Consider the following 23,584-nt stretch of genomic DNA (forward strand, 5'->3'; position numbering starts at 1 on the left):
ACCTGAAGCACTATTTTTGGGTTAGCGGAGTCTGTAACCTGAAGCGTATGTAACCTGAAGTGTATGTAACCCGAGGTACCACTGTACAGTAATGCATCAAACGTTAAAAGCTTCCCTAAACAGGGCTGCCTTCAGATGTCTTCTAAAAGTCTGGTAGTTGTTGTTCTCTGACATCTGGTGGGAGGGCGTTCCACAGGGTGGGTGCCACTACCGAGAAGGCCCTCTGCCTGGTTCCCTGTAACTTGGCTTCTCCCAGTGAGGAAACCGCCAGAAGGCCATCAGCACTGGACCTCAGTATCTGGGTAGAATGATGGGGGTGGAGACGCTCCTTCAGATATACTGGACCAAGGCCATTTAGGGCTTTAACCCTAGGATGGGGAACCCAATGCTCCCCAGAGGTTGTTGGACTCCAACTCCCAGTGAACCTAATGGTTAGCGGGTCATGGGGGTTGTAGTCCAGCAACACTGAAGGACCACAAGTTCTAAACCTCTGTGTGGTGCAAGGAGAGAGATTAGATTATTTGAATTTGATATCCCACTTTATCACTACCCGAAGGAGTCTCAAAGCGGCTAACAATCTCCTTCCCCTTCGTCCCCCACAACAAACACTCTGTGAGGTGAGTGAGGCTGAGAGACTTCAGAGAAGTGTGACTAGCCCAAGGTCACCCAGCAGCTGCACGTGGAGGAGCGGGGAATCAAACCCAGTTCACCAGATTACGAGTCCACTGTTCTTAACCTCTACACCACACTGGTGGCTGCTAGCCATGATGGTTCGGCTCTCCCTTCACGGTTGGAGGCAGCAGGGCTTCTGAATGCCAGTTGCTGGAAAACACAGGAGGGGAAAGGGCTCTTGTGCTCAAATCCTGCACACGAGCTTCCCACAGGCACCTGGTTCACAACTGTGAGAACAGGAGGCTGGACTAGATGCCTCCTTGGCCTAATCCAGCAGGTTCTTCTGAACATAACATAGATAAGGCCAACCTAAATGAAAAAAGTGCAAGCCAGCAAGCCAGCTCTTGTAGCCATGAGGCCAGCTTGTTGACTTGCTCCTCTCCAAGAGTAAATCTCTGCTAGGGGGCTGCCAATCATTCACTTGCACCCCAAGGATTAAGAAGTCACAGTCGCTCCCCATTTTTGAAAGCATGAATCCCAGCTGTTAGCCAGATCTGTCTTCATGCCTTAAGCAAAGCACACAGGCAGAGAGAAGAAACAACGAGAAACACAGCAGTCTTTATTTTTATTCCCAAAGACAGAGGTTAATTTTGGATTCGGGGAAAGGGTTTAATCATGTTGTATCACTAGTGGCTGGAGAGAATGTAGCTCTCAAAAATGCAAACCTGATGCTCCCCTTTCAGTAGAGGAGTCCATGAATAAGGAACGCACACCCCCTTCCAAAATGCTATGTGCATGTGAAATTAATTGGTTAATTGACTATAAATCATGCAGTTAGTCAAAGTTCAGTTGCAATCATCAACACTAGAAAGCAAGGCCTGTCAAACACAGTGAGACTTTGGATAGCATGATCTCCACCCCCCCTCCACTAGTGGGTGACAGCCTCCCTATATATCTACATCTCTGCCTGCAGAGACCTAGATAGATATTCTATATGCTGTATAAATTATGCAAATCAAACACATTTGCATGATTTACCCCACAAACACACACACATTTTGCATGATTCACTCTGCAATATTTGCTACCTTGCGTCATTCATTCTGCCGTCCTGCTAGTCGCAGGGAGGGGCACAGAGCTGCATAGGGCACTGAATCTCTAACCCCCTGAACCCTGGGAATCTTCCAAGATCTGCCAGGCACTGCAGATGTACACACACACATGCACTTATCCTTGCAGCCTTAAGAGCCAGGAAAAGGTAGGAACACAGCCATCAGAATTAGCAGCCATTGATAGCCTTGTCCTCCATTAATTTGTCTCATCCTCTTTTCAAGCCATCGATATTTTAAAGTGGTCTGTTGTAAAGATGGCATTCCATGTGTGCTTATTCCGCACGATCTCTTGCCACTTCATTACTCAATGCAGGGGGGGGGGGGGAATTCACATCTGCATACCCCCTCGCTTCCTTTCTCATCACCATTTTTCAACTCTCACAGCCCAACACCTGAAGCTGTGCAGTGATGTGGCTGAAAGGTGAAGAGACACTGGAGTCCTGGCGGCAGTATCAGAGCTGGGGTGGCTCAGTCCCACATGCCAGGTGCCACTTAACGCTGCAGTCAATACGCTCTAAACATACATGTGTGGACCAGCTTATATAGATATGTTTATGCCAGGCTGGTAGAGTCACCCATCTGGTCTAGAAAGGGTGGGAAACCTCAATCCTCAAAGCCAAGTGCCATCCTCCGAGCCTCTATCTCTGGCATTTGGGACTTTCCTTGCAACACAAACCCAAGGCCACACCCCTCACACACACACCCTGCTTTGCACCCCCCCCCCTTGGGTCTTAGCTGGGATGTGTCCATCAACTCTGGCAATGCCTCTTACATGTCTGGATGGAGGATATGGGAGTGTGTGTCGTCTACTGTATAAAGATGAAAATTGCATTTGTGGCACTGCCCACCTTTTCCTCTGTCCCCACCCGCCAGTGGCATGTGGCCCTCTGAAGGTTGCCTAGAACGGAACATGGCCCTTCAGCCAAAAGCAGTTTCCCGTCCCCTTGAAGTATGGCCACTCGGTGGCCTTAGCCATCTCTTCCAGGCAAGCAGGAGGGCAATTTGACAGACGTTTCCTGTCTCCCATTTTTAGACGCAAGTGAGCAGCACGGTTTTATGTACCACAGGGCAGGCAAATCTGAAGGCGAAACATAGTGGGACTATTTGCGTGGCTTTCCTCTCCTCCAGCTCTGTCGCAGGCTCAGGAAACTCAAATGCACTTGTTTAACTGTTGGGAAGGGGAAATTATGTCCCATAGTCAATTTCTCTCTCTCTCTCCAATTTATCTGCGGAGCTGTGAGCCATATTTAGCTAGGCTTGTGCGAACCTGCTGCTTCCAAGCTACAAGCAGAGAGAATTAATTGGGACAAACGGTGCGCTGGAATCCCAGCAACAAGGACCATTTCTTATCACTCTGCAACTGACTCCTCTTCCCCCGCCTCCCTTCTGCTCTCATTGCAGGCCTCTGGGCTCAGATGGTGCTTGTCAACGACACGGTCTCCGGGTACATTGGGACTGATGTGAACCTGCACTGCACCTTGACCAACCCCAGCCTCGGCATGAAGATCACCCAGGTCACCTGGCAGAAGGCCACCAATGGCTCCAAGCAGAACGTGGCCATCTCCAACCCCGTCATGGGCATTTCCATCCTGCCCCCATACAAGGACCGGATGGTCTTTCGAAACTCCTCCACCAGGGATGGGACCATCCAGCTGTCACGCCTCAAGCTGGAGGATGAAGGCGTTTACATCTGCGAGTTTGCAACATTCCCCGATGGCAATCGGGAGAATCAGCTCAACCTCACTGTGTTGGGTAAGTCGGCTTTGCTGCCTTCCAAACAACTAGTGGTCCTTCTGCCCTCCTGTCTCAGCAAACAGCGTCTCAGGTTTTACATACTGGTCCCGTAACACTAATGGCTTGAGTAGGAGCAGAGGTTTGGGAGCCAGGCTCCCTAGTGAGCTTGAGAGGGAAAGCCTAGTCTATTTCTCCCACCTCTCCTCTCCTTCCCTTCATGGGGTGGTGGGGTTACGGTCGTCATCCGGCCGCCATTGCTGAGTGACAGCAGAGGAAGCAGCGGCAAGGACTACCCTTGATCGCCAGGGTGCAGAACTTCCATACCCCACTCTCTGCAGAATCCCAGCTCAAGTCCTTAGGAAATGCTTGTTCTCTTCCCTAGTCTGCTGAGGTAAAATGAGAAGGCAAATTTTACAACATTTGCCATCAATGATGCTCACCCCTCACCTTATTTTTGGAGAGAACTTGGAGGTCCTGCAAAATGGAGCAGAACCATTCTCCAATTCAGAGTGAGGGCAAGAGCTATTTATCTCTCCCTCTGATGTGGCTTCATATTGTCATCCCATAGCCACATCTGATTGTTTAGGTAGTGCCGTGATTTCACCGCACTGCCTATATAATCCCTTATTGGTTGAATTGTGTATTTAGCAAGAAGAAAACTCCTTTTGGATAGAGATAGATAGATGATATAGATACTAGATAGATACATGATAGATAGATAGATAGATAGATAGATAGATAGATAGATAGACAGATGATAGACAAAAGGTTCTACTGAAACAGCACCTGTAGAATATAGGGAATAAATTGAGAAATTATATGAAAAAGGCTAGTTTTGCAGGACCTAGTTTGGGGACCTTTGAAATTGTTGCTTTTTTACGTGAAAACTGTTGATCTTCAAAACTTTGGCTCAGCCTTTATCATAGAAGATTCTGAGTATCATATTCTGCATTTACCCAGAGTCCTGCTTTGTTCTCAGTTTAACACCTCCCATCATCCCTGACCATTGCTATGTGGGCTTGGTGCTGATGGGAGCTGGAGTACAAAATCACCTGGGGGGCACAGGTTGCTCATTCCTGTGCTGATGAGTTCATTTTTCCTCATCCGCACCAGCAAGCCTATGCTCAGAAGCTAAGGCATGCCGTCCCTCTGCCTTTCCCCGAGGACCCATTCCACTGGGACAGCCCCGTGCATCAGGTCAGCTTGAAACGAAATCTCCTAACCTTGTAGTACCCACAGCAGCGAGTGAAACATGGCAAGCCCCCCTGCAGCTTCCTTGAATGTTTCTCTCTCCCTCTGTTGCAAACTGCTTTCAGTCCCCTTCCACTGGAACAGCATCCTTGAACCAGCGAGAACAAACTATTAGATTCTGGACTGATGCAGGGCATGGGGGGGGGGGGGAGAGAGATTCTGTGTCCAGATACCAAATGTCCTGTGGGATTCTGTTCTGTGTTCTCCTTCCTGGTGATGATTGCCTTTGTGATGATAATGACAATGCCATCAGTGTGCAAAGGATGCATTTTAGAGTTGCATCCTTGGTGTAGACAGGTTGCTGTCTTGCTTATTCCACTGTATTATCTTGGATAAGGATTGGTCGTAGTGACCTGTTTCTCAAGGGTGTGGCAAAGCTTTGAAAACGATGCTCCTTTGGAAGCCTTTCCCTTTGATGTCCCAAAATGGATTTCAGAAGGAAGTTGGGAAGCTTCCTTTGTGTCTGAGGTGTTTTTGGAGACGATGTGGCTCTGGATTCAAGCCCTGTCACTGAGTCTTTCTCTCTCCCCTCCTGCTTCAGTGCGTTTCCATTATCAAAGCTCCAAAGATTCCAGAAGATTCCATTATCAAAGCTCCAAGTCTTATGCAGGCATAGGCAAACTCCAGCCCTCCAGACGTTTGGGACTACAATTCCCTTCATCCCTGAACACTGGTCCTGTTAGCTAGGGATGATGGGAATTGTAGTCCCAAACATCTGGAGGGCCAGAGTTTGCCTATGCCTGGTCTTATGCATGGCGAAAGGTGCAATGGGTAGTTGTCATATTACCAATTTATTGATTAAAGGAGATAAGATATCTTTATTCTTCGCATTCATCCGTATCAGTCTCTTGGCCACCATTAGAATCCATTTTTGTTATCCTGTTGTTAACTTCCATGCAATAGGCATATAGTTCAGAAGAATATTCTCCGCTGAAATTTTAGCATTTTCGGTACAGCCATACTTATACAGTCCAGCACGAAGCTTAGGAAGGCATAGTCTTTGTTTGGCTAAATATGATAAAATTTAGGATGTGTTTCTACAGAATCTAGTAGGCTATTAATATCTACATATGTATTAGGATAATAACATCAAAAATATTCATGTAATAATGTATGGGAGTATACAGTCAAACCTCAGCTCCTGAATGCCTCCGTTTTGGAATGTTTCCAGCACACTTTCGTCACAAGATTTTCACATTGCTGCATTTGTGTCCAAACCTATAAGGGGCTAGAAACTTGCTTTTTCTTTTTTTTTTCTTAAGTGGAACAACAGGTGAAACAATAGAAGTTGGCAAAATTATGCATGGCATGGGGAAAGTGGACAAAGAAAGATTTGTCTCCCTGTTTCTTAACGCTAGAACTCGTGGGACATCCCACGAAACTGAGCAGTGGAAGTTTCAGGGCAGATGAAAGAAAGGACGTTTTTGTGCAGGACATGGTTAAACTATGGAACTCAAGTGAGGAGGAGGAAGGGACGGCCATCAGCTGGCTACAAGCCACGATGGATATACTCTGCCTCCATGGTCTAAGGCAGTAACACTTCTGAATAGCAGTTGGTGGAAACTGCAGAAGGTCAGAGGGCTCTTATGTTTGGGTTCTGCATGAGAGTTTCCTGCAGGCCACTGTGAAATCAGGATGCCAAACTAGATGGTCCATTGGCCTGATCCAGCAGTCTCTTCTTACATTCTTACGAAAGGTGGAATTCTGATAAATATTGACACTGCAATAGAGCACAAGGCTTGTGTTCAGTGTCCACAGAATGGTGTTCGGTGTTTGCGTTTTGCAGAAGGCCAGGGAAGCTAGTGTATTCTGATGAATCAGCGAAGCCACTTTGATTTTGAACCCCTTGTATGTCTCAGCAGGAGATTAACCCCAAGGGCTGACCAAACAGCTCACAGCACACGCTAGTAACCTCAAAGACCCTCCCCTCTCATCTAACCTTCTCCCCTCCTGCCTTCTCCTCAGCCAAACCGACAAACCGGATGCAGGCCACCACGAGCCTGCTCATTGCCAAGGCCGGCATGACGGAGAAGATTGTGGTCGCCACCTGCACCTCCTCCAACGGGAAGCCCCCCAGCACCGTGTCCTGGGAAACCAAGCTGAAAGGGGTGGCAGAATACCAAGAGATCCGCAACCCCAACGGCACCTTCACCGTGGTCAGCCAGTACCGCCTCTTGCCCAGCCGGGAGGCCCATCGGCAGCAACTGACATGTGTGGTCAACTACCAGCTGGACCGCTTCACTGACAGCATGACCCTCAACGTGCTGTGTAAGTGAGAGAGGCAGGGAGGGCGGCCTGGGCGAGAGGTTCGTGCATTGCAGTGTGTTGGACTAGATGACTCTCGCGGTCCCTTCCAGCTCTATAAATCTGAGATGCTGTTGTTTGTTCTCCAACAGCGGAGCTGGTGTCTTGAAGAGGCTGCTGGCCCCTGAGACTTTTGACTTTCCCTGGGCATAACAGGGGTGGATTTGGGTGTGGGGGAGCAGCTGTAGGGCATTTTCTTTTTAAAAGTCAGGGTTCCCCTGTGAGAAGGAGTAACAGCACCCCTAAACATGTGGAGGGGGCTTTTCTCCCACCCCACCCCGGGTTACCATCTATAATGCAAAGAAAAGTCCAAATCTTATTTGTTTGTTGTATTCATGGCCAACCATTTCTCTCAAGGAGTTCACGGTGGTGTTCATGGTTCTCCCCCTCTTTCATTTAATCCCTACAACAACCCTGTGGGGTAGGCTAGGCTGAGAGGCAGTGACTAGCCCTAGGTCAGGGCCAAGGGGGGGATTTGAACCCTCGTCTCCCAAATCCTAGCCCAACACCTTAACCACTGCACCACACTAGATCTGCAGCATGTCCCAGAGCTATGAGACAAAGGTGAGCCAGAATGAATATTAATGGCCTTTTGTTCCCCTCCCTCGTCCACATCTTTGTACCTCTCTTTTCATCCCTCTCTCCTTTCTTCTCTTCCGCTTTCCCTTCCTCTCCTCTCCTCTCTCACCTGCCTGCCCTTCACAACTCCCTCCCGTTCTGCTGTCATTCCTGTTCCTCTCCTCACAGACGAGCCCGAAGTGAGGATTGATGGCTTTGATGGCAACTGGTACCTCAACCGGAAAGATGTGAAGCTGACGTGTATCTCTGATGCCAACCCTCCTGCCACCTCATACCAGTGGAAGCTGTAAGTAGCCACCTACAGGGTCCCTTTTGACTTGACTTCCCTCCAACTCCGAATGCAGAGCGATCCTCGATTGGGCAGGAGGGAGACTTCTTTCTGCTGAGAGCATCGCACCTTTGCACCCAAATCCTACGGAACTGGTGGGATGGTCAATGTGGAACTAGGCAGTACCACTCCAGGTTTTGCAGATTATGAGAATGTGTTTTGTGTGTGATGCAACTGAGTTACCTCCTATACTGGCCAAATGCCTGGCATGTAGAAAGCTGTCATATCAAGAAAGAAGCAGATTAGCATAGCCTTCTCCCTGAAGTGCTGCTTTATTTTGTGTAAGCATTTTTTTGTATTCATTCATTTATATTCCTTCATATGAGTCCCTATTCCGGCAATACCCCCATGAGTGCCTTGCCCATAGAAAGCTAGCATATCAAGGAGGTGGCAGTCTAGCTTAGCCTTCTCCATGATGTGCTGCTTTACTCCTTGCAAGCATTTCATTTCATTCATTCATTCATTCATTCATTCATTCATATCCCATCATGTCAGTCCCCATGTCCAGTCTGAATTAAAGCAGCCCAAACACTTCAGAGAAATCCAGGCTTGGCTGTAACGGACCATGATGATTTGACCTGTGCTAAGTCACCTCTTCCAAAATAACAACAAAAATGACATTAAACCCTTGTGGCCACAGGAAAACTCACCCAAACACACCAGATTTCAAAGCAGCAACTGCATATATACCATATGAGTGGACAGAAAGTAGATCAGGACCTACCATTCAACCACTGGATTATTTGTTGCAGATTCACACACATTTCTGACTCAAAATCACTTAACAGTAGCAATGAGAGACAACAGCGCACCCCCCCAAAAAAAGATTGTGAGAATCTCTGTTTCAGTAGCTCCGATGCAGATGTGTGCTTGCAGAGGCAAGTCACCCCATCTCATGGGATACAGTCAGTCACTGCGTCTGCTCTCAGACACTGTTATCTGTTATGCAGCTGGGTTTGGTTGGTGTCCCCCAAAGTTCTAGTAATATGGTACATCCCACAAGCCTGTCCATGTGACATCCTCAGGTGCCCCTTGCTTCCCCCTCCCCCCCCCCGGCACTCTCCTCTTTATATAATGCTCCTTCATCTTTGTTCTGTAATGAAGGCTCTGCTGAGGAGGTCAGTTTCCACCTAGATGAGCATCCCTGACTGGGTATATGTGGAGAGGAAAAGGCTGCTGTGTGTGTGTGTGTGTGTGTGTGTGTGTGTGTGTGTGTGTGTGTTACAGGCAAGGCAGATTTGATCAGCAGCCGGGTGACTCACAAGCCTGATCACCTGGGATGACCCGGATGGAGCCAGGCAGGCGAGTAGATGGCCTAGTTCTCACAAACAGCAGAGGAGGAGGTAATCCTGTGTCTGGACTGTACAGATTCTAGCTGCAGCTTGCAGGACTGAATGCTCCTCCATTTAAAAAAAAAAGCAAAAATCCACCATATATAAAAAGCTATCATGCCAAAGGAGAAGAGCTACAGCATAGCCTTCTCCCTGATATACCAAATTTCCATGTGCAGGGGTTGTTGTTTTGCTTGTTTGTTTCTTGTTTAAATGCAGTCATATGACCTCCCACGTGCAGTCGGAAGTGGGTACAGTCTAGGGCTGGGTCAGAAGGCAGATCAAGATCAACTGGTAGTAGAGATCTACTGACTTGCAGTAGATTAGCAAGGATTTCCTGACCCACTGTTTTCCAGTTGACTAAAAACTTTTTCCACCACCCTCAGTGAAGCAGCTGAAAACAACAGTCAGAGGAAAACCAGGAGTGGATTTTTTGGTTTGGAAGGACTAGTGCTGATCATGCATTTCTGGATTGTGCATCTGCACCAGAGACAACTCACAGCCTGTGTCCACCTGCTTGAGACATTGTTTTACACTTAACTCCAATTGGTGGACCTTGGGGGTTCTAGTAAAAAAAATAGCCTGCTCACCCCTAATAGCCTAGGCATAGGTTGGCCATCTTCTGTTGCATAGAAACTCTCTTACAGCTCAGGTTGACATTCAGCTGCCGTTTCCCTCTTGGCCCCTACCACAAATTTATTTACGGTATTTTTTAGTTATTTCATAAGATTTATATACCACTTGATTGTAGGGAAAAAACTCAAAGTGGTTTACAAAAAAAGATAAAACAATAAAATCGTTGCTGAAAAAAATTTACAACCATAATTTAAAACATACAAAAAGTTAAAACCATAATAGAATAGACTCAATACCCAAGGGGTATTTGAAGGGGGAAAGACAGTGACCAACAACAAATGGGGTTCTCCTCCCCAAAGGAAAACTCCTCCACTCCCCCCAAAAAGCTAGACTGCCCTCTGCAGCCTGTGTTATTGTTGTCATTTTGAGGGGGTGAGTTTTGGCCCAGACTTGCAAATACTTTCCACCTGTGTGTTAAGTACAGCTGTGCTGGAGTGCAGAAGAAGCTGTTTTCCACTCACCAACCCAATTGGCATGTGTTTCTCTTTGCTCAGGAAAAGGATCATCAGCATTTATCCCTGTGTTCATCCTGGTCTTATGGACTCCCTTAAAAAGCATTTTTGATCGACAGAGCCTATAGGAACCACTGCCTTGACTAATAAGCAGTGCTGTTAGTTTTTCCCCTTCCAGGTTCCATTGTTTCAGTGGAATGGATTCATCCTCTTTCTGAACTCCAGTTTTTTCACTGAATAAAATAAAAGATCAAGGCATGGGCCAAAGCCACTGGGAAGAGAGAAGGATCAATGCAGATAGAATGAGAGAGAGAGAGAGAGAGAGAGAGAGAGAGAGAGAGAGAGAGAAATTGCTAAAATGAGACACAGAAAATCCTGATAGTATGAGCTTTTATTCACCCAAGCTTTGCCAGTGGCGATATAGGCCTAACAATGGTGATTCTGGAATAAAAAGCTTGACTATCTAGTGTTCATCTCCCTGATCAAATCTCTCTGGCAGGGATGGGGGTACCTTATTCATCCTGAGGGCCACAGTCCTTTCTGGGAAACCTTCCAGGGGCCATATGCCAGTGATGGGTAAAGCCAGAGGTAAAAGTGGGTGGGCAAAGAATGTAAATTTTACCTTTTTACACCCTACTGGCTTCTACACACATTCCCACGCCCCTCTCACTCTTGCAGCCAGACAAAACAAGAGGCATTCTCAGACACACACCCCCCCCAGGACACATTCCAGCCAGGCAGAAACTCTTAAAAGAGGCTGCAGATCTGAACCAGTGTTTTCTGCCACTGACAGGTCCACTCCCCAGATCAAAATGCTTCATTTCTTTTTTGAAATAATTTTTATTTGATTTATACAAATTCATTCACACAAAGAGTATTATCACAAATATTAAACTTTACCCAAGATTCTTCTGTATCTCAAGATTCCCTCCTTCCCTTCATGGGTTCTTTAACTAACATTTTAAACTGGATATAGTCAGTCTATCTAGTTTGTCATCCTCCATAGTAGGCTTCCTCAAACTTGGCCCTCCAGATGTTTTTGGCCTACAACTCCCATGATCCCTAGCTAGCAGGACCAGTGGTCAGAGATGATGGGAATTGTAGTCTCAAAACATCCGGAGGGCCGAGTTTGAGGAAGCCTGCTCCATAGTATCCAAAATCTATGCATCATTGCAAGAGTCACGTAAAGCCTGCCAAAGAGTTCAAATGTTTACAGTGGTCTTTCAAGTACATTATATATTTATCCCATTCTTTGTTGAAGTTTTGATCCTCCTGATTTCTAATTTTCCCAGTTAAACTTGCCATCTCTGCATGGTCCAATAATTTTATCTGCCAGTCCGCCCTAGTAGGTATCTTGTCTTCTTTCCATCTCTGGGCAAGAAGCATCTTTCCAAAATGCTTCATTTCTACCTTAGCTGAAAGAGAAGAAAGTGGAAGAAGGTATTTGAGATGTGCATTTTACGGAGCCGGCAGAATCTGTTCCCGTTTAGGCTCCAGGCCAAATTGCACCATGGTGCCAACTGAGCTACAGAGTCAGGCCACACTTAATCTTCTAGTTGTTTCCCTGTCCTCAGCTCCTCATTTTGAACTAGGCGTTTTGTGTCGCTGAGAAAGATGTGTGTCCATTGTTACAAATGTCCCTTTGAGTTAACTGGGTGTAATGTTAAATGGGTATCAAACCTCAGCTTTCTGCTCAGTGTGGAAATATTTTGAGTCTCCCAATTTTTGTGTGTGTGTGGTGGTAAGTTGGGAGATATCAGGAATCTCCACCATTCAGAGTTTTCAGCCCTAGTACTCAAGCTGTGTGGAATGAAGTGTGCTAAGCATGCAGAAGGGCAATTCCTGGGTCCCTTGTTAATTTCGCTTGAAGGATCGAGTTCCCATTCAGCCGGCAAGCTTGTTTTCAGTGTTGGGTGCTGCCTTGCCAAGAGGCTTACTTATTAGAAGTGTGGAACGAGAGTTATGTGGTACCTCTAACTGTGCCAGCTCTGCAGATCGAAATGGTCACATGGGCCTATATGAGGGTAAGGCGATCTCACAAGCAAACCACCCTCCAAGATGTTAAGGGCTTTATGCACCAAGAGTAACACCTTAAATTTGGCCCAGTAGTAAAATGGCAATCGGTGTAGACCCCTGAGCAAAGCTGTTATAAATGCAGATAGGGACTCGCTTTCTGTGCTAACTGCAATTCCCCAGTCAAGCACAGGGGAAGTCCCAAACAAAGTGCATGGCAGTAGTCAAAGCTTGAAGTAGCCAATGCACGAACTATTGTAAGATAGTTCTGAATGTTAAGTGATGGAGGAGAGGTGGCTGCAGTGCCGGAAGAGAAGTGAGAGAAAGAGAGATTAAACGTATGAGAGCTGGGGGCAGGGAGGGTGAAGGACTGTGGGACAAGCTTAGAAAGCAGGGAAAATATAGGTGTGATGGGAAACGGGGAGGGTTGAATGTCCCACAAGTGTGAATAGCTGTGAGGCATCTTCAAGGGGTGAACCTGAGAACATTCTGCTCATGGAAGGTGGTGCATTGCTTGGCTACAAATTCATTTATAAGCCAGCATGCGTACTATCCCAATATGGAGATGTTAAAACTGGCAGCCAAATGGTAGAAAGTATAAGTCATCGGGGTAGGGGGAAAGGTGGCCAGAATAGGGGTGGGGTGGGCTAACTCCCTCTTTTCTCATTTGTCTGGTGCACAGTAATAATAATCAAATCTTTACCAAAGTGTTCCTTTTTTTTTTCAGGGTCCCATTGCCTAACGTAGGTAGGAATAGGTGAGCAGGCCATCACATTTCCTATGGACTAGTAACTTGTGGGCTTCTTTGCACGACTGATGCTGGGCATCTTATGCCCTTTAGCCATTCAGAATTTGACTCTGATCTTCCCTTTCGCTCTGCACAGAAGTGCGCCCTCATCTTTCAAGAGTTGCACAACACACTTGATGGATAAGGCTGTCATGGCTTGGCTTGGGTTATAAACGCCTCTGTCATCTCTGGGTCTTTAACTATATAGAGCTTTGCTTTTATGCATGCTAACGTAGTCATAGACAAAATTCTAACCTTTCCTGTTTATATACTACTTGCGGATTGCTGTTAGTGCTTCAGAGGGGAAGGCGAGGATAGAAGAATTTCCTGTACTGTCAATAGGAATTTGCATTCTACTAAATTGCTCCATTGGTCCAAGGCTGCCTACTCTGACTGGCAGTGGTTCTTTCAGGTCTTGGGCAGAGAGAGGTGTTTGCCACCATCAACTACCTGGGATTTTTCTGGGGCTGAACCTGGGTCCTTGTACACGCAAAACATGCACTCTGCCGCTGAGCTTTTGGGTGATCCAATTACTTTAGCTAAAGTAATTGCTTTACCTTGTACCAGTAATTAAAAATGAGCAAGCTGCATTATTCTTTCCCTGCATGTATACATGCAGTTATGGTTATGTTTGTTTGCTCCATGACTTTCCAAAACAGTTTGGGATTAATTCATCAATGAGTTGCCGGCCTTTGATTCCAGGATAACAACAACAACAACAACAACATTTCAGTCACCTTCCACAAACGTCTCTCAAACCACGTGCAATAAAAACAATTAAAAATAGACATAGAAAGCAACAGCAGATAAATTTTAAAACAATACAAAATGGACACCTGTGGCAAAGACCCATTCACCCAGCTGAGAAAACCCATCAAAACAAAAATGCCTTCAGTTGTTTCTGGAAAATGCAGAGAGTGGCCGCCTGTCGTATGTCGACAGGGATACTGTTCTACAGAACAGGGGCAAGGGAACTAAAAGCCTTGCTCTGAGTTGCCATGTTTTATTGCTTGATAGGTTGGGGGGAACCCATCAGGGTAGAGATAAGACTGATTTTGCTAGCATGGAAGTCAGGCAAATTGAAAATATTGCTACAGGGTTAAGAAATTGCCACCAGTTGCCAAATTCAGCATCTCAGTTTTTTTGTGGTGTTTTTTTTTTAATAAATCCAAGTTTCCAGCCCCTGGAAACTTTGGACGTAGATCTAAAAGAGTGTAGCCAGTATTTCCAGCTGACAGGACAAGGCATCAGTTTCCAACTGGTGGGGCTTTAGCACCAACTTAGCTCTTTGCCCGGTCTAGCAAAAGCAGAATAAATTATGCAATGACCACAGTTATAATCTGCATAATTTATTGATGTTGCATACTTCGCAGAATTCAAGCTATTGCCCTGAGATCCCACCCCCACCCCTTCACACACACCACCCAGCTCTCTTCTGAGATGTCCATGGCTTGGGAAAAGGCGTCGGGTGGAGTATTTAGTGACACAGCATCTTTTTTTAATGCAAAGAATGTCCTGGATTTGATCCCCAGCACCTCCAGTTAAACGAATAAATCATCACAATAATTTTCTTAAAACCATTGCAAAAGTACAAAGAAGAAGAAAAAACAGGCAGATGGTAAGCCTGTCCTATAAAATGATCCACAGTGCCTTGACATAAATTGTCTCCCGATGCAAAGCTTCAGTTGACAGGATTGTAGGTGGCCAAACTGGGAAAGACCTCTCTCTCGCACTCTTCCATCTCTCTCTCTCTCTCTCTCTCTCTCTCTCTCTCTCTTTCAGCACAGGAAATCTTATTGAGAGTCAGAACATTGTCTGATGGGCGGGATATTATTATTATTATTATTATTATTATTATTATTATTAGTCCATCTAAGTCAGTGTTGTCTCCAGGGTTCCAGGTTCTGCATCTTACCCCATGCCCCTATTGCTCCCAAAATCAAAACCCTGTTTGAAGATGGGGAGGGAGGGGTGCAGGTACAATTGTAAATTCATATTTCATTTTTATCCCACCCTTCAAGGAACTCATGGTGATGTAGATAGTTCCCTCTCACCAAGTTTATCCTCACAACAACCCTGGTAGGTAGGCTAGGCCAAGAAAGGATGGCTAGGCCAAGGTCACTCTCTGAGCTTTGTGACTCAAATCCTGCAGCTACTTGGTTGTCGTTCCACTGCACTGACCACAACCTGCTGCGATTACATCTAAGCCCTTTTCAGGTATTATCCCACACACACACACATGTGAGGGGCAGTCAGTGAACATGAACCCACTCACTACATGTAGTGGGCCTTATTGTATAAGGGCAGTTTTACATACCCTAAAGCAGAGAAGATGTTGGATTTGGAAGGTAGTAGGCAATGAAGGTTTTGGCAAGAAAATTGGGTTGTAGAACAGATGGACTTGAACCTCGACTAGGTGGGCTCAAACAGATGGGCTTGGATAGTCCTATAACAGCTCCAGGGAATTAGCCAGGATTCACTGGCTACAGGAAAGAACTTTCTCCCTAACCGTTTGGCCTTCCTTTTGCGACAGACTGAACGGATCGCTTCCCGACAACGTGGAGGTTCAGAACAGCACGTTGTTCTTCAAGGGGCCCGTCACCTACAGCCTGGCAGGGACGTACGTCTGCGAGGCCACCAACACCATCGGGACACGGTCTGGCCAGGTGGAAGTTAACGTGACAGGTAGGAACCCCTTGCTGGAAAGGCAGCCTCCATTTGCTCAAAGCGCCAGCGCTGTGGGAGGGAAGTGTAAGCAAGTCACACAGCGTTATTTTCCCCCTGCCTCGCTGTCACTTGACAGATCTCCCACCCTTTCCTCTCAGGGCAGAACCAAGCTGGCGGGGGATCCCCGATGCTTCTTTCGCCATGCTCAAAGAAGTGCGTCCCAAAGGAAAGCTGTCTTGCTGGAATCACTTGTTTCATCTCCTCTCTTTGCGTTTCCCCCTCCTTTTGTTCGCTGGTACTTTGTTCCCCCTTGTTTTCCTTTCTACGTCTGGTTCAAACAAAGCACGAGAGCATCAGAGCTGTGCTCTAAAGTGAAAGAGGCACAAAAGGAGATGTCACAAAGGGCTGGCAAAAAAAAAAAAAATGTATCCCACTGAGGTTGCACTTATTTGCAAAGGACTAAGGAACAGAGGGCATCCGCTATAGAAATTCTCTTTTTTGGTCTCGGTAGGTTTGTTTTGGGGTTATTGGCGTGTGTGTGGATTTTTTTCATTTTATTTTCAAGTTCTGAGCAAATTGTCTGTCCATGTCCCTACCCAGCCTATTTTCTACTTTGTGATTTGTCTGCACCTTTTTTAAGGAGTATTGCTCAAAAGAGGCCCATGACAAGAAATCATAGAGATGAACCACTCCTCTAAGCTTCAGAAGGAAGTGGTGAGACTGGCAGGCGAGGCATTGAGGAAGTGATGTCATACAACAACGTGAGAAGTTATGAGGAGAGGGAGGAATGCTGCAGAATAAGGGAAGATGTTGGGTTGACCCAGAGGAAATGATATCTGTTCTTGTTGGTACTGCAAGGAGAGGAAATGACATCACACAGGAATAATCAACCAATGGCAGTATCTGCACCATAAAGGAATAGCTGGGTGATTGGAGAGTAAAGAAACACCATCCATTTCCAATGTCCTTCTGTTTGGTGGCAGAACAGGCTTTCAAAGGGTGAACAGAACAGTGTGGTTTCCCATCTCCAAGAAATCCCAAAGATTATCCAGATTCCAGGCTTTCCTTTTGCTTCCCAGGCAGTCTGTCCTATGGCTCATAATGATAAGCTATTATTATTATTATTATTATCATCATCATAAAATACTATATTGTAAGACACATAGAGATATTTTTGTTGGTTTTGAAGCCTCTAGCCTTGATTGGCCCTGATGTCACAGAGCAGGAAGAAGGCTACCAGGTTGTAGTTGGTTGAGCTTCCGAAATGGGCAGGCCAAGCCTATAGACAGGGCTTTTTTCAGCTGGGACTCGCTGAAACTCACTTCCAGCACCTCTCAGGTGGGTGCCATTGCTATTATAAGAGAACAAGGGAGGCATTCATGGTGAGCTCCGGCATCTCTTTTGCTAGAAAAATAGCACTGCCTATCAAACAGAAGAATTAGAGGCTTAGGAAAGGAAGGCCAGCCTGAGATGTTGAAGTCGGCCAAGAGTTGCAAGAGGGAGTTGTCCAAAAGAAGTGAGAGAAAAAGGGGAGGGGGTAAGAAAGAAAACCTGAGGGGACAAGGAACAGAGAGGAGAAAGTAGTGCACAGCCAGGTGTTTGAAAGATGAGGAAGGCTGGGCTTCAGCTCTTGTTTTGAAATAACCATGGGCAGTTTGCAGCAGCAGGTCACTGAGCAGATAGGTCTCTGGTTTTCAATGGTCTTTGAGTCTTATCAACGCCAGGGTGCTCAGCAATAAGGGCAAATACAAATTCTTCCAAGAAGAATCTTCCCATTTGACATCCATCCAAGATAAGTATGATCGTTTTGTAGAGGCTACACAGGGGAACTCTCTGCTGATGGGCCCATGGGGCTTCTGTGAGATGGGGAATGTGGTGGGTGAGGAGAGAGAAGGCTGCTTTATTCCCCAGCAGAAATGACACAGAGCTTGCTAGACAACATACCCAAAACTTCTGGGGCTGATGGCATGGATGTGGCCAAGATTTTTGTTAGCAAATCAGCAAGAAGGTGTTTCCTGGGGTTAGGGGAAAATTTAAGGTGGACTAGGCATCTGGGGTCAGCTCTGACAAATCCTTCCATGTAACATAAGCAAGGTTTTGGAGTCTCTCTCTGTTGCTTTTTTTAAAGTTTAGACTAGCCTTAACCAACTTAGTGGCCTCCACATGTCCTTAGACTACAGCTTCCATCACCCCAGGCCAATTGGGCATTCTGGTTGAGGCTGATGGGAGTTGTAGTCCAAAGCTTCAGGTTTTGTTTTGCTTTTCAAAGACAAGGGAGACTGTGATACAGGTTTGCAAAACGCTGAATGAATTTGCTGGGGATGGGGAGAATTATTATGCATCTGTCATAACACTAGGCTATTGAGGTCGGCCAAGGAAGCAGATGGACAGTGGGCATTCTGTGTGGCGTAGGAAGTGAAAGTGCCAGGCTAGAACCTGTGAGGCATCGGTTCAGAAACCCACTCGGCCATGAAGCTCACTGGAGCCTTTATTCTAAATTCAAAATGCTGGTTCAGAACTGAGCCAGTGTGGTATTTATTATTTGCTTTCTTATATTCATATCCCCCTTTTTTCCCCCATGAAGTTCAAGGTGGCATATGTGACTTACCCTCCCAGCTTTCTCCTCACAACAACCCTGTGAGATAGGTTAACTGGATCACCTATTGAGCTTCGTGGCTGAGCAGGGCCACAAAATCTGACCTCCTGGGGTCTAGTTCAACACTCCAACCACTACTCCATGTGGTCTTCTCCAGTGGTTTGAGTGTCACAATAGGACCTGAGAGCCTCAGGTTCAAGTCCCCAAATGACCATGAACTTGCTGGGTGACCTTGGGCCAATCTCATGCTCTCACCCTGACCTACCTCACAGGGCTGTTGGTAGGATGAAAGTTAATGGGTGGGAGAACCATATTCACTGCCTTGAGCTTTTGGAGGAAATCTGCAACATTAGTGTAATAATTAACTCTAAGGACAGGACAAATGAAGTGTTTCATGCCCCGTTTCAGCTACATGTTCTAGATGTGCCGTTAACTTCATGGGTAGCATCCCAAAGTGGTAAGGTGGACTATACCATTTTTCAGACTTCAGGGGTACCATTCCTGAATGTTCCCTCCCATTAAAAAAATTGCCTGCAAATAAGCAAGAAATCTAACAAGTCGTGGAAGTTCCTCGCTCAGCCTTCTCCCTGGGTTACTAATTTTCAAGCTGCAAATTTTGTTGTTTTGTTTTTTAATGTTGGGGAGAACTCATAAATGTGCCCTCCCCACCCCTGACCGCAGTCAGAATGAGCACAGTCCCTTCAGGACTCTTCCACCTCATCCGTCTCCTCTCTCAGAGCAAGCCACAGATGGTTTCTAAAGAGGATTAGACAAAGTTATGGCGGATTGGTCTATCGGTGGGGAAATCTAGCGTTACCCAGGTGGACTGCTTGGCCTTTTCCAGCAGCATGTCCCTACACTTAATTGGTTTAATTGGCAGACTAATTGGCGACAGCGGATTTTTAATCCGTGGGTTGGAAGTTAAGGAGACCTCCTTACTTATTTTTATTTATTTTTCCCCGCAAAAAGGGTTGTTTTCGTTCCGATGCCGGCGCAGACGGCACAAAAGTGCAGCAACTACGTACAGCAACAAATAGCAGAAACAGTTTTTGTTGTTCTTCAGTTTCAGACCTTTTAAGCGCTCCTTTCAACGGCGGGGCTTTCGCCTGTATGCAAATCCGCTGCGCGGTTTAATCGGTTGGTTAATGGATGCATCAGTTGAAAAGGCGGGTGATTAATCAATTAACGGCTCTCTTAAGCACGTTGACAGTCTTAATCGGAATAATTGTCGGTAAGGAATTGAGCAAAATGAAATGAAACAAAACGAGTAATAAGCAAAATGCCCCCCTCCCTCATTATGGATTTTGATGCCCTGAACAGGGAGGTGGCGGGCAGGCGGGCGGGGAGAGCCCAGGTGGCAAGTAAGGCGGCTGGTCAGGAGCTCCTGCCAGGAGATACCACGTTTGCTGGGATTAGCAGCTGTCTCATTAGACCAGGATACATAAAGCAAAATCCTTGTTAATCATTCATGGCCTCGGAATATGTTTATCCGGCTCTCCCCAAGGGCCGATTAGGCTAGCGATGGAGCAGACTCAGTCAGCCTCTCTGAGGCTATTACAGGTAGATTTGTTTGGGGCTTGCGGGCAATTTAGGCGTCATTGGCAGAAAACTCTTTTCTCCCCCAAGAACAGCTTGCCGCACATTCAGCTCGAACCACCAAGCAGCCAGACAGTCTCCAGGGGCAGAGGCGACCCTCACAGGGTGATCTGATATCGCCATGGCCGTTCATGGCTCATGCAGTCATTATTTGCTTTTGTTCTGCTCTGATCAAAGAGGTTACGTAGGTTTTGGGAGGGCTCCAAAACCTGCGCAACCTGTTCTGCTCAGAAATTATGAAAAAGGCAGGCGGTAGAATTAATGTGCATAAGGAATAATGCAATGCCTATCACTTTGTTCCTTTACTTCCTCAGATATTCAGCCTTCCCAAATGCACATACCGTATTTTTTGCTCTATAAGACTCACTTTTTCCTTCCTAAAAAGTAAGGGAAAATGTGTGTTCGTCTTATGGAGCGAATGCTTGTTTTCCTCCTCCAAAAACTAGGTGCATCTTGTGGTCTGGTGCGTCTTATAGAGCGAAAAATACAGTATTTGGGACAGTTGTCTGCCAAACTGATTTATTTATTTTCTTGCAAGGGATCTGAATCGTTCTCGTATCACACGCCATCATCAACATTCTGCTTTTCTATCAAAAAGTTCCCAGAGTGGGTTCTACAAGAGAAGGAAAATAGGAATTTCATAGAGAATAAACACTTAGGATTGGCTATGGAAGGTAGCAACTGAAACCATGTTTTGCAGAACTGCATGCAACCCTTAACCTGGAGGGGGGAATTGAGTGGGGCACAAGTGCTGCTCTGAATGGGGCAGACAATCCCACTGCAAAGGCCTGTAGAAAGCTCCCCAAGTCTCCATTTACTGCTGGCCCTCCTGAAATAGGATGTTCCTGGGGTGGTTTGGAGGTAGATTTGAATTTGTGGGACCCCGAGCCTCCTTGTTCCACTAAGGGGCCCTAAGATTGGGCCAAGCTGGAGCTAGCTTCATTCATTCCCCCACCACCATTCCTAATTGGTTTCAAGGAGGGGATTTAGCTGGGTTGTTCTCAAGAAATCCTTGCCCACCCTAGTTCCCCCCAGGCTCTTTGAACTACCATCAGCCCCAGCCAACACAGCCATGCCCCCCTCAGCCCCAGACACATACATCTGGGCCGGGCAGAGGCTGATGAGAGTCATAACCTCCAACATCCAATAGCTGGTGAAGGTTACTGTAAACTGTCTATTGCAGATGTGATCCACGGTGGCACATAGCATGCACAATTGACTCGAAGTTGCAAAGCCTTGCACATCAAGCCTCCGTGCTTTTTATTAACTCCGATCTGGCCGTAATGTTCTGAAACCTGCTGCCTCTTTGGCAGCGTCGACAAATGCGTGTTTTTTTGAATCAAGAGCTAGAAGACATGGATCATCATGTTATTTATTACTTGGTTATTTCTTGAATTCCAAAGGAGCCCAGGGTAACAAACGTATCCGCAATAAAACACAAATAAAGGGAAAAGGAAGAAATATGTTTAAGACATTTTAAAACATCTAAAAAGGCGAAAACGCAATAAATCATGTGTCTGGATAGGACTGCTGAAACAGAAAAGTATTCAGTAAGTGTCAGAATTTCATTACTACTATTATTATTAATTTCCTATAGCGCCTTCATCTGATGATCATAGGGTAGTTTACAATGATGGTGGCTGCCTAACATCAAAAGGCAATGAGTTCCAAAGGACATGTGCTGCCACGGTAAAAGTGTGCCTCCTTACAAACTCAGAATGGGCATTGTGTGGCCCTTGCAGAAGTTCCCATTCTGTAGATCGAATTGATCAAATAGGCATATACAGTGGTACCTTGGGTTGCAGATGCTTCAGGTTACAGACACTTCAGGTTTCAGATGCTTCAGGTTACAAACTCCGCTAACCCAGTAATAGTACCTCAGGTTAAGAACTTTGCTTCAGGATGAGAACAGAAATCGTGCGGCGGCGTGGCATCAGCGGGAGGCCCCATTAGCTAAAGTGGTACCTCAGGTTAAGAACGGTTTCAGGTTAAGGATGGACCTCCGGAATGAATTAAGTGCGTAACAGAGGTACAGATTAAGGCGGTCCCTTAAGTAAACTTGCCCCGAGGTCTTAAGGGTTTTCTGTACCAATAGTAAGACCTTGAACTCACTGTGTTTCAAACTAAAATGGTATTTATTACACTGCCTTGAAATTCCCAGCAAATAGTCATCTAGGCAAAACCACAGATGATCCCAGATCGGAGAGCCCTCCGAGAATGCTGTCTCGGGAGTTTTCGTGTTTGCAGTTGTGCATAAACAAACACAGTTTCCCACAATGCTCTTCCGCCCTGCAGAATCTCACCCGGCCTTGGGAAGGAAGGAGTGTGTGTGTTTGTTTGCCTGCCTGCCTGCCTGCCTGCCTGGGCCAACCCCCTGATGATGAGCTCCCAGCACTGGCTGCAAGCTGGCATTAAGAGTTACAGCACATTAAAAAGATGGATAAGTGGAAGTTTAATATTTTATTCCCACAATCTGTTCACGTAATAGCTTTCTTGGCGTTGCAGGACATTTGTCAGCTGAGGTGAATCCAGGCTGCAAGACGTGCAACTTCATTACGGCCGGCTTGCTTGTGTGTTTGGGGGTGCGGAACGAGGAGGCTCTCGAGGAGAGGCTTAGCGGCACCCACACGTGTCTTTGGAGGGGCTTCCCAAGGATTTGCATGTTGCCCTGCAGGGGAGCACGCTCCACCAAGCATCTGCGGGCTCAGAAGCACAGGCATGCACAGGGAAGCTTCACGCACGGGCGCACAGATGCAGAATCAGCCAGAGCTGCGCAGTTGGAAACGAGACAGGATCTTCCTCTGCTGCAGTCGCACACGGACCCCGAAATTCAGTTACTCATGTTTCCTCACAGTCCTGAGCAGTAATAAGAATGGAAGACGAGCGCATTGGATCAGGCCAGCTAGTCCAGGATCCTCGTCTAACTGTGGCCAGCCAGATGTTTGTGGAAAACCCATAGACAGGACCCGAGTGTGTGGGCACCAACTCCACCAGCTCCCTCCAGCCTCCCCCCAATAAAATATTTGAGGAGCCCCCCCCCCCAAGTTGATAGGCATTGCCATTTCACCCATTGTCCCAGGGCAGGTTACAGCAATTAAAATGCAATATTTAAGAGCAATTGTGAACACTATGGGTCCTAAAAATATGCCCAAGTATGCAAATGCATATTTTTGCAGCCAGCCTTCATTTATTTATTTTATTGGGGGGGGGTGGCAAGCAGATGCCCAGAAACTTGGGCTTGGGGAGAGTTGGGTTCAAGTCCCATTTTAGCTTTAAGGATTCCGAGTAGCCCTGCACCAGTCTTCGTTTCTGTGGCCAGTCCACCTCATAAAGCTGTTTTGAGGGGGAAAATTGGTGTGAGAGGGGAATAAACTTTCAGCAGCCCTAGGTATCTCCATTGCTAGGATCGGGGGCAGGGCTTATCTGACACCCACACACCCAATATTTTATTAAAGTTGGCACCCATGCCTGAATGCAACAGCACTCTCCCCTGTGGCTTTTAATTGCATTTAGTTGACTGGCAGTTTAATGCTTACACACGATTTGGCTGTGGAGTTTTCTCCGAGACACTTTTGGTTCTCGTTCA

General features: G+C 46.5%; 1 protein-coding gene across 6 annotated transcripts in view; it reads left to right on the forward strand.

The window, feature by feature from the left end:
* Nucleotides 1–23,584, forward strand: part of NECTIN1 (nectin cell adhesion molecule 1) — a 195,974-nt gene that overhangs the window by 101,308 nt on the left and 71,082 nt on the right. For 5 of the 6 annotated variants that reach the window (XM_079954765.1, XM_079954766.1, XM_079954769.1 and 2 more), the window contains exons 2-6: nt 3,126–3,476; nt 6,675–6,977; nt 7,761–7,878; nt 13,080–13,109; nt 15,673–15,824. In XM_079954765.1, coding sequence (XP_079810891.1) covers nt 3,126–3,476; nt 6,675–6,977; nt 7,761–7,878; nt 13,080–13,109; nt 15,673–15,824 — 954 coding nt within the window. The remainder of the gene's footprint in view (nt 1–3,125; nt 3,477–6,674; nt 6,978–7,760; nt 7,879–13,079; nt 13,110–15,672; nt 15,825–23,584) is intronic. The other variant, XM_079954768.1, reaches the window with a different exon arrangement.

The sequence above is a fragment of the Podarcis cretensis genome (genome assembly GCF_951804945.1).
Source record: "Podarcis cretensis genome assembly, chromosome: 15".
NCBI classification, from domain to species: Eukaryota; Metazoa; Chordata; class Lepidosauria; order Squamata; family Lacertidae; genus Podarcis; species Podarcis cretensis.